The 11160-nt window shown below is 42.3% G+C and overlaps 2 protein-coding genes across 3 annotated transcripts; one reads left to right on the top strand and one right to left on the bottom strand.

Moving 5' to 3' along the window:
• The first annotated feature begins 292 nt into the window (after positions 1-292).
• LOC131982398 (exosome complex component RRP40-like) lies at positions 293-6092 on the top strand. The gene is made up of 4 exons (XM_059347031.1): positions 293-566; positions 2528-2677; positions 4172-4323; positions 5263-6092. Exons 1-4 carry the CDS (start codon positions 342-344, stop codon positions 5468-5470), a joined length of 735 nt encoding a protein of 244 aa, XP_059203014.1. The 5' UTR covers positions 293-341; the 3' UTR covers positions 5471-6092.
• Positions 6093-6188: 96 nt separating this feature from the next.
• LOC131982399 (polyadenylate-binding protein-interacting protein 2-like) lies at positions 6189-9971 on the bottom strand. 2 transcript variants are annotated; one of them, XM_059347034.1, is made up of 4 exons: positions 9912-9971; positions 9246-9648; positions 7567-7761; positions 6189-7064 (listed from the first exon to the last, which is right to left on the bottom strand). In XM_059347034.1, the coding sequence occupies exons 2-4, from the start codon at positions 9375-9377 to the stop codon at positions 6999-7001; spliced, it is 393 nt and encodes a 130-aa protein (XP_059203017.1). In that variant the 5' UTR covers positions 9378-9648; positions 9912-9971; the 3' UTR covers positions 6189-6998. The 2 variants fall into 2 exon arrangements, with proteins under 2 accessions (XP_059203017.1, XP_059203016.1); XM_059347033.1 differs by having other exon boundaries at positions 9246-9820; positions 9912-9964.
• Between the last annotated feature and the right edge of the window lie 1189 nt (positions 9972-11160).

Here is an 11160-nt window from a genome sequence, read left to right as displayed (position 1 = left end):
TCATGATTATTATTTTTTAATCATTATTATTATCACTATTATGATTTTTTTTTTTAATCATTATTATTATTATTATTATCAACCCATGTTATATTATTATTATTATTATCAACCCATGTTATTATTATTATTATTATTATTATTATTATTATTATTATAATTATCAACCCACGTTATTATTATTATTATTATTATTATTATAATGAGCAGTGTCTCCTCCGGGCCGCAGGGGGCGCTGCAGGCTGCAGCACACTCTTTATATCCGGTCTGTTTGGCTGCAGCTTCCTGTGTGTCACCCTGAAATCAGTCCGTCAAAAACAACAACAACAACACGTGTGAGGATGTTCTCGGCCCTGAGGGATAAAGTGGGTCAGGTTCTGGTTCCGGGAGATGAGTTCTGCTGTGAGACGGACGGGACCATCTCTCTAACGGAGCCCGTCAGACCGGACAAGGTGCTGTGTGGTCCCGGTCTGAGGCGGAGCGGGGACCGGCTGCTGGTCTGTAAGAGCGGCGTCCTGAGGCACAAACAGCCCAACATGTTCTGGATGGACTCCCAGCAGAGGAGGGTGAGTCTGGATCCACGAGTCCGCTCACAAAACAGACAATTTAAGGCTTCAGAGCATGCAAGAGTCTGTTCATAAAACAGGTGATTTAAGGTTTCAGAGCATGCAAGAGTCCATTCATAAAACAGACAATTTAAGGCTTCAGAGCATGCAAGAGTCTGTTCACAAAACAGACAATTTAAGGCTTCAGAGCATGCAAGAGTCTGTTCATAAAACAGGTGATTTAAGGCTTCAGAGCATGCAAGAGTCTGTTCACAAAACAGGCAATTTAAGGTTTCAGAGCATGCAAGAGTCCATTCATAAAACAGACAATTTAAGGCTTCAGAGCATGCAAGAGTCTGTTCACAAAACAGACAATTTAAGGCTTCAGAGCATGCAAGAGTCCGTTCATAAAACAGGTGATTTAAGGCTTCAGAGCATGCAAGAGTCCATTCATAAAACAGGCAATTTAAGGCTTCAGAGCATGCAAGAGTCCATTCATAAAACAGGCAATTTAAGGCTTCAGGGCTGAATCTGCTGCATGCAAGAATCTGTTCATCAAACAGGTAATTTAAGACTTAAGGGCATGCAAGAGTCCGGTCAGAAAACAAGCAATTAAAGGCTTCAGAGGGGAGTCTGCTGCTGCAAGAATCTCTCTCCATAGAGAGGCTTGTGTCTAAATTTGAATTGTCTCCCCAGCTTGTGTTATGGATCTTTGACTTTTTAACTGGCAGAGAGCAAAGAGTCTCTGACTCTGTAACCATCTCAAGGAGTCCTTTCATCCTTCCTTTTTATTATGTATAGTGATGAAAGCTGTCTGATTAAACTCTCTGATGACTGCTGTCCCTTTATGGTTCACAATACCCTAACTGATTTTATCTCCTGCTGTGACTGTAACTTTTAGGGATTTAAATGTATCCAAAACCAAAGAATTAATTATTGCATCATACATAACAAAAAAGTTGAAATTGTTTCATCATACAAATACTTGTATGGGGACATTTTTTCTACGACCATCTCAAATTTGATGTGAAGACAGATTAGATAGTAAAGCTAAAGGACAACAGAGAATTCATCTTCTCAGGAAACTAAATTCTCTCTCTGTCAGGCCTGTTATACTCTCGTTTTTATCAAGCATTTATTGAGTCTGATGTGTTTTTCTTTTATCTGTTGGTTTCATTGTCTTTCAGTCAAAGACAGAAACAGCCTGACTAGTATTGTGAAGTCCTGCTCTAAGATTACCAGTAAAACTAAGAGACTTAAGTTCCTTTTGCAACCAGCAAATCCTCCGTAAAGCTCAATGCTTTTATCATCCCGAGCCACGAATTCTCTCTGTTACCTTCAGGCCTCTCTAGGTGTAAAACAAATCGCTTCTCCAAATCATTCGTCCCCCACAAGACTTAAATTCTTCCTAGGGTTTTTATTTATTTTTTCCTTATTTATATATATCTCCTTTATTTAACCAGCTAAAAAGTCACATTGAGATTAAAAAATCTATTTTACAAGAGAGACCTGACCAGGAAAGCAGCATAAAAAGTGACAAGTTACAACATTTAAACACAGTTAACATAAACAATTGAATACAAATATACAGCCATCACAACATCAGTGAAATAGAGACTCATAAGGAGCATCACACTGACCAAGGGAAATTATTTCTTTGTCCCTTAGAAACGATTTAAATTCACCAATTGTGATCAATTCAGACAATTTCAATTCTTTTTGCAGATTGTTCCATGATAAAGGAGCGTAACTAAAAGCTTTCTGACCTAACTCAGTTCTCACTCTTGGCTCCAGCATCTGAACAATGATTTGTGAGCGTAGATCATGTTGAGTTTGGTTTGGACACAGGTAATATTTTCTTAACGTCTGCTGCTGCAAGATTCCCTTCATAAAACAGGCAATTTAAGGCTGTTACAGTTAAGGCTAGTCAGGTGTTGCAGCAGTGCATGCTGGGAGCTGAGTCTGTCCCCGTCTGTCCTCAGTATGTCCCCGCTAAGGGAGAGACCGTCATCGGCATCGTCACGACCAAATCAGGAGACGTCTTCAAGGTGGACTTTGGAGGAAGTGAGCAGGCGTCTCTGTCCTACCTGGCGTTTGAGGGAGCGACCAAGAGGAACCGACCCAACGTTCAGGTGAGACACGAGGACACAGAGAGGTCCAGGTGAGACACAGAGAGGTCCAGGTGAGACACGAGGACACAGAGAGGTCCAGGTGAGACACAGAGACGTCCAGGTGAGACACGAGGACACAGAGAGGTCCAGGTGTCTGTGCCTGTACAGGTGTGTTGACCCCTCCCTCCCTGTGTTACCTGTACAGGTGTGTGTTGACCCCTCCCTCCCTGTGTTACCTGTACAGGTGTGTGTTGACCCCTCCCTCCCTGTGTTACCTGGTCAGGTGTGTTTTGACCCCTCCATCCCTGTGTTACCTGTACAGGTGTGTTGACCCCTCCATCCCTGTGTTACCTGTACAGGTGTGTTGACCCCTCCCTCCCTGTGTTACCTGTACAGGTGTGTGTTGACCCCTCCATCCCTGTGTTACCTGTACAGGTGTGTTGACCCCTCCATCCCTGTGTAACCTGGTCAGGTGTGTGTTGACCCCTCCCTCCATGTGTTACCTGGTCAGGTGTGTGTTGACCCCTCCCTCCCTGTGTTACCTGGTCAGGTGTGTTGACCCCTCCCTCCCTGTGTTACCTGGTCAGGTGTGTGTTGACCCCTCCCTCCCTGTGTTACCTGTACAGGTGTGTTGACCCCTCTCTCCCTGTGTTACCTGTACAGGTGTGTTGACCCCTCTCTCCCTGTGTTACCTGGTCAGGTGTGTTGACCGCTCCCTTTCTGTGTTACCTGGTCAGGTGTGTGTTGACCCCTTCCTCCATGTGTTACATGGTCAGGTGTGTGTTGACCCCTCCCTCCCTGTGCTACCTGGTCAGGTGTGTGTTGACCCCTTCCTCCATGTGTTACATGGTCAGGTGTGTGTTGACCCCTCCCTCCCTGTGCTACCTGGTCAGGTGTGTGTTGACCCCTCCCTCCATGTGTTACCTGGTCAGGAGTGTGTTGACCCCACCCTCCATGTGTTACCTGGTCAGGAGTGTGTTGACCCCTCCCTCCCTGTGTTACCTGGTCAGGTGTGTGTTGACCCCTCCCTCCATGTGTTACCTGGTCAGGTGTGTGTTGACCCCTCCCTCCATGTGTTACCTGGTCAAGTGTGTGTTGACTCCTCCCTCCCTGTGTTACCTGGTCAGGTGTGTGTTGACCCCTCCCTCCCTGTGTTACCTGGTCAGGTGTGTGTTGACTCCTCCCTCCCTGTGTTACCTGGTCAGGTGTGTGTTGACCCCTCCCTCCCTGTGTTACCTGGTCAGGTGTGTGTTGACCCCTCCCTCCCTGTGTTACCTGGTCAGGTGTGTGTTGACTCCTCCCTCCCTGTGTTACCTGGTCAGGTGTGTGTTGACCCCTCCCTCCCTGTGTTACCTGGTCAGGTGTGTGTTGACCCCTCCCTCCATGTGTTACCTGGTCAGGTGTGTGTTGACTCCTCCCTCCCTGTGTTACCTGGTCAGGTGTGTTGACCCCTCCCTCCCTGTGTTACCTGTTCAGGTGTGTTTTGACCCCTCCCTCTCTGTGTTACCTGTGCAGGTGGGGGACCTGGTGTTCTCCCAGTTCGTGGTAGCCAATCAGGACATGGAGCCGGAGCTGGTGTGTGTGGACAGCTGTGGACGAGCCAATGGGATGGGGGTGTTTGGCGGCGGCGGTCTGGTCTTCAGCGTGTCTCTGGGACTCGTCAGAAGGTTTGTGTTGAAGTGAATGAGAAGCTGGCTCCTAAAGTCAAGGAAGGATCCTCCAACGTCTGAATCTGAAGGATTCTACGTCATCCTCCTAGTTTGGGTCGTGTTTAGTTCCACCAGCTGCTCGTTGATGATTTTTGTGAGCTTCCTTTTGCTCCTAGCTCCTAGATTCCCATACCAGGATGTTTTATGAGATTAGCAAACTACTTTTAGTTGTTCAAAGTGTAAAACCATTGCTGGTGGTATGGTTAAGTGAAATTGCCCCTTTTTACATTACATTACATGTCATTTAGCAGACGCTTTTGTCCAAAGCGACTTACAATAAGTGACTTACTTTTTAGTATCGAAGTTGTTCGTTTTCGTTTATTTCGCTCAATACATGTCATTAAAACAGAAGTAACAATCCAGAAAAAAAACATTGATCAAAGTAAACAATAAGTAAACAGAGAAAGAAAATTGATAATAGACATTTGGACCGAGAAGGCTGAAGCAGCTTATTACGCCGACCCTGTTAAAACTCAAGTTAATTTAAAAATTAGAAATGTACAATCTGTTATTTATTAATAAAAGAAAGAAGCTGCTTGATTTTTTAAATTTTTGAAAAGCTTGAAAATGGACCTTGAAAAGAGCTTGAATTTGGCCACTGAAAAAGTGTCCGAACCCTGAATGTTCTATTAGTGGTTACACCAGTGATTGGGACTTCTCTGGCATCAGCTCTGGAGGACCCGACTCCGAAGACCCTTGACTTTGGGATACAGCCGGTGTGTGTGTGTGTGTGTGTGTGTGTGTGTGTGTGTGTGTGTGTGTGTGTGTGTGTGTGTGTGTGTGTGTGTGTGTGTGTGTGTGTGTGTGTGTGTGTGTGTGTGTGTGTGTGTGTGTGTGTGTGTGTGTGTGTGTGTGTGTGTGTTGTGGTCCATAGACTGACATGGTCTCCCCCCCCAGGCTACTGGCCCCCCACAGTGAGCTCCTGTCAGACCTGCAGCAGCTCTTCCCCTGTGAGCTGGTGGTCGGGATGAACGGCCGTCTGTGGGTCAAGTCCTCCCGAGTCCAGCAGACCCTCATCATCGCCAACCTGCTGCAGAGCGCCGAGACCATGACGGGCCCCCAGAGACAGGCGCTGTTCAGGAGGGCCGCACAGGGGGCGCTGTAGACCACATAAGACTACAGGGGGCGCTGTAGACCACCTCATATTCAGAGACTAGAGTCACAGACTAGGAGACACATTCAGACTAGAGTCAGAGACTAAACATTCCCAGACTTTTTCTACATAAACATTTATTTTCAAATAGTTTAAGAAAAAAATGATTTTTTTACAACTTTTTTCCTAGACTTTGTGTCAGTCTCCTAGTCCCTGACTTTGTGTCCTCGTCTCTGACTCTGACATGGTCTCAGAGTTCCTGATCTTGTCTGTACTTGTGATGTGAGCTGGTTGGACCACAGAACTTTTCGACTTTGTGTCGGTCCATCTCAGATGATCCTGGTCTCCTAGTCCCTGCTTCTAGTCTCAGAATGTCTCCTAGTCCCTAACTCTAGTCTCAGAATGTCTCCTAGTCCCTGCTTCTAGTCTCAGAATGTCTCCTAGTCCCTGCTTCTAGTCTCGGAATGTCTCCTAGTCCCTAACTCTCGTCTCTGTATGTGAATGCAGACTCGTCCGGGCCCAGAGAAGTGGGCGGCGTTGTCTTTTGTTGCTCTTGTTCCTTTTTGGAACTTTTTGTTTTTACAAATTAATAAAGATTTTATTTACAAAACTCCATGAAGTTGATAAAGTAAAACATTACATTTATTTTGTCTTTGTTAAAAGGAAAATTAACAAATGATCACATTGTGTGGGGGAATAATCCACTTTTAGACCAAACGAGAGTCAAATTTTGGTTCGTTTTAGTTTTAGTTTAGTCCTCAAAGCAGCAGAAAATTAATAAAATCATTAGTTTCCTCACTTTGAAAAAGTTCTTTAAAGATAAATAACCTGCAGATAAACAGAAGAAAGAAGTTGAGTCCAAACGCTTCCAGACATTTTCTACATAAACATTTATTTTCAAATAGATTAAGAAAAAATAGATATTTTTTTTTACAACTTTTTTCTTTATATGACTTTTTATACAGTACTTTATGTGCATTTAGAAAAACAACAAACAAACAAACATCTTTTAATGAGGTGGGGCCGAGAACACCAAGGAGGCTGGGAAACAAAACGGGACCAGCTGTAGACCGGATCGGACCAGATCAGAACAGATCAGATCAGACCGGATCTCTAAACTCTAAAGAAAACCTCGACACAGTTTGTTTTTATCAGATAAAAAGTGCAAATTAGAAGCTGATTGTAACAGAAACCAGTTTGTTCTTAAAGTGAACACGAAGAAAAAAAACTTTTCTCAGCCGATTTACATTCAGAGAGTTACACACACACACACACACACTCTGACACACACACACACACACTCTCAGACACACACGGGTCAGGTGGGCGTGGCGTGGTGGCGGTGGCGGACAGTGACGTGACATAAACAGTAACGTGACAGCGGCGGCGACTCTAGCGGTGGCGGAGCAACACGTGCGAGGCGAGGCAGAACTTTGGCAACACGTCAGGCTGAAGGTCGACGGCGGCTGAGAACAGCTGACATCAGGGCGATGATGTCACAGTGCAGACTGTGGCAGGGGGGCGGGGCCAGTGGGCGGGGTCACATGACGTGTTTCTGGATGCCCGGGGTGAACTCCTTGGCGTTCGGGTTCAGACTGCTGTGCACCTGCACCACAGAAGAAGAAGAAGAAGATTTAAGGTGAATAAACTTTAAGTTCATATTTACACAAACGTTTTTATTGTTTGTTTACTTTTAATCTCATAAATCTACTTTTTTCTCCTAGATTTGCCAATTTTAGTCTCATAAATATATATATTTTTTGGTAGATTTTCCACTTTTATTCTCATAAATCTACTTTCTTGTAGATTTTCCACTTTTAATCAAATCTACTTTTTTCTCAGAGATTTGCCACTTCTAGTCATAAATATATTTTTTTCTCGTGTATTTTCCACTTCTTTTCTGTAGATTTGCCACTTTTATTATCATGAATCTGTGAGTTTTGTCTCCTAGATTTGCCACTTTTAATCTCATAAATCTATTCTTTTTTTCTCGTGAATTTGCCAGATAAATTTCTCTAAGAAGTTATTATAAAAACACTGATGTCCTGTTGTTGTCCTGTTGTTGTCCTGCAGGTGTCGGTGTCTTTAACGAGGGACCCTGAACTCACCACGAGCTCGAAGTCTGCGTCTGCGTGGACGTCTGCGTCTGCGTCCAGCAGGCCGTTGTGGTCCTGCAGCAGCGAGGCGGTCTGAGCCGGCAGCAGGTCTCTGGACGGGATGAACCACTCCCACTGCTCCTCCTCCTCCAGCATCTCCTGGAAGCAGCGCTCGATGAACTCCTCCTCCCACAGCTCCTCCTCCACCTGCAGCACACACACACACATTAATATTATAATAAATAATAGAGCTATTCATTATCTGATCAAATATGACATATGCATGTATTTATTGATTCATCTTTTACATTTATTTTATTTTAAATGTATCGTCGTTTATTTGTGCAATAAGTTCCTATTGATATATATTATATCTATATCTATATATATATATTATATATATATATGTATCATTTTAAAGTCTGGTACAACTAAAGGTACATTTGTTTGGACAAATATAATAACAAAAATAGCTCATAAGAGTTATTTAACATGGTTTAATTGATAATAACCAAAATCATTATCAAGATTATCATTATTTTTGGTCATTTGTGTCTTTTTTTGGTAATTTTTACATCTATCTTTGGTCAATTTGTTTCTATTTTTTGTCATTTTGTGTCTGTTTTGGTTATTTTTACATCTACAGTCATGGAAACATTCTTGTTAATAACCAAAATCATTATCAACAAAACCATGTTAAATGTCTAGACATCAGCTCTTAAATTAAACTTATCAGCTATTTTTGTTATCATTATACATTATATATATCAAAACAAATGTACCTTTAGTTGGTCCAGACATTAGAATGAAAAAGGAAACTGAATAAAACAATGATGGTCTAATTTTTTTTCCCCATTTGTGTCTATTTAGATAATTTTGCGTCCTTTTTTAGTAATTTTTACATCTATTTTTGGTCATTTTGTTCCTATTTCGAAAATTTTGTGTCATTTTTTGGTCATTTGTTCATCTATTTTTTGTCATTTGTCTTATAACTCTGACAGCTTCACCACACCAATGTGAGGGAGAAGACACATTATACTACGTTTCTATGTATAATTATTCTATGTATTTCTGTAGAGTGGTATCTGTGGCCTCGAGCGCAGTTTACAAATTTATTTTTTGACACATTTCTCTCTCCCTCTGCACTCTAGCGATGATGTCATCCACTCTAGCCTCTCCATAGGGTTACACCGGGGGAATTTTTTGGAGTTTTTGCAAAATAATTTGAAAACTGTTTACCGAAAACCTTAGAAAAGTCATAGCACACTTGTCATGGCCGAGCCGGTCCATTTGATACCTTTTTTGTGTATGTGCGACCAAAAACTCTGGGAGGAGTCGTCGATGGAAAAACAACGAGAAGAATAAAAAATGGGATTAAGCCCCGTGCTCTTTAAAGCACACTCAACAAGAAAGTGAAGGAAACAAGGTGGTCTAACAATGTTTCCCATGACTGTAGATATAATGTTTACATATGTATCTGTCTGTTGAACTCTTCCTCATGCTCCATCCACAGGTACCATTACATATATTAATAGATATGTTTTTATACATATATTATTAGATATTATAGTTTATGTACCTGTCTGTTGAACTCTTCTTCATGTTGTATCCATCGGTACTATATATATATATTAGATATATTAATAGATATGTTTTTATATATATATGATTAGATATGATATTTGATGTACCTGTCTGTTGAACTCTTCTTCATGTTCCATCCACAGGTATTCAGCGAAGGGCTCGTCCTCTGACAGGAAGTGGCTGCTGAGGATCACCTCGTTACTGATGGTCATGTTGTTACCGAGACTCGGGTCCTTCATGTCCCCCTGTCTGTCCTCCAAACTGTCCTCTCAGTGTCCTATAAACTGTCCTCTCAGTGTCCTCTTAACTGTCCTTTCAGTGTCCTATAAACTGTCCTCTCAGTGTCCTATAAACTGTCCTCTCTGTGTCCTCTTAACTGTCCTCCCAGTGTCCTAAAAACTGTCCTCTTTCTGTCCTCTCTATGTCTTCTAAATTGTCCTCTCTCTGTCCTTTCAGTGTCCTCTTGGTGTCCTCTGTCTGTCCTCTCCGTCCACACGGTCCCCCAGCGTCCTGCAACCCAAATACACACACACACACACACACAGCTGGTGTTACCGACCCGGTAATAACCCGGTACCGGGCCTGATGTCCCCGTCTGTCCCCTCTTTGTGTCCGTGAAGGCCGCTGGTCTGACAGGTCTGACGGCTGGTTGTTTGTTCCGTGAACGCAGCGTAATTAACGGCTAAAACAGTCCTAACAACATCAACACAGACCTGTAATAACGTGGTTATAACGTGGTGGAGAGGAGCAAGGTGTTATAACGGGTCATTTACCTGAAATCCCGGTTTTTATTCGACGCTCAGACTGAAGCTGCTGCCGAAGGCTGGCTGTTTGTTTACATCATGACGTCACGCCCTGCTCGACGCGGATTGGACGGGATTGCCGCCGATGCTGCGTTCAGGTTCTCACAGTGTCCGTTAAAAACAAGCGGGCCGGAGAATCGGAAACTAGGCTGCTTGTTTTTGTTGTTGTTGTTGTCTGTCTTTTCTTCTTTCTTAAATCCCAGAGAAAGATGATTGTTTTACCTTTTGAGATAATTTGAAACATATGATATATATTTTTTAAATTATATATATATATTTATAGCAGGACAGAGCAGAGCAACAAACCTGTTTAAGAGGTTTATGCAGAAAAAGTAGGAAAAAAATCTGTAAAGTTTAAAAAAAAAAATTGAAAATATATTTTTTTAAAAACCTCCTTCCAAAAATTTGCAGTATCGCAGCCAAATTTTTTACCAAAACAAAAGTTAAAAATGACAAATATGGCTGAAAGTGGTCCCAGAGGGTTTATATCATTGTTTTGATGGTAAATGGCTTCATTTACATATTTCCTGAACTTTCCAGAGGTGTGTTGAACGCAGCACTGTAGTCCTATTTGTAGTCCTCTCGCTGAAGTCTCGTGTCCGAGGAAAATCGCTTATTTTATTTAAGTCACAATGTTCAGTTGAATGCGAGAAAATAAAATTATCGTCAAATACCGATTTTAAATCCTGAACTTTATTCGTGTTTTTACTTGATTAACAGAAAACAAGAATACGATACAAAACGCAACACCCCCAAATATCGCGAGACTTCAGTCCTCACGTCCCGTAGTTAGCAGCAGTAGCTAGCCACCAGCTACGCATGAGGCTAATCTCAGGTAAGCGTGTTTATATCCGTTTATATTACTGAATTAAACACATGAGCAGACAGAAAACAGCTTCATGTAAAATCTGCACAAAGTGAAATCAAAACAACGTCCGCTAGCTGCTAGCATTAGCATGTATGAGCAGGCTAGCGCCGTTAGCTTAGCGGTTAGCTTAGCTGTTAGCACATGTTTCATTCTGCAGCTACAAACTTTTAACTTTAATTTAACTTAAAGTTTAAACAGTTTGAGTATAAAGGAGCAGAAGTGGAGGTAAATAAGTACATTACTCTTCACTAGTACACATATCTGATGCTCTTATTTACTCCAGTATTTATTTTATATTTGAATTGATTTATTTACACGCAATCATTCAAAATACAAACAATAAACACAAGT

The sequence above is a fragment of the Centropristis striata genome, chromosome 12 (genome assembly GCF_030273125.1).
Source record: "Centropristis striata isolate RG_2023a ecotype Rhode Island chromosome 12, C.striata_1.0, whole genome shotgun sequence".
In the NCBI taxonomy this organism is placed as follows: Eukaryota; Metazoa; Chordata; class Actinopteri; order Perciformes; family Serranidae; genus Centropristis; species Centropristis striata.
The sequence above is the reverse complement of the archived record's forward strand: the minus strand, read 5'-3'. Positions and strand labels throughout refer to the sequence as shown.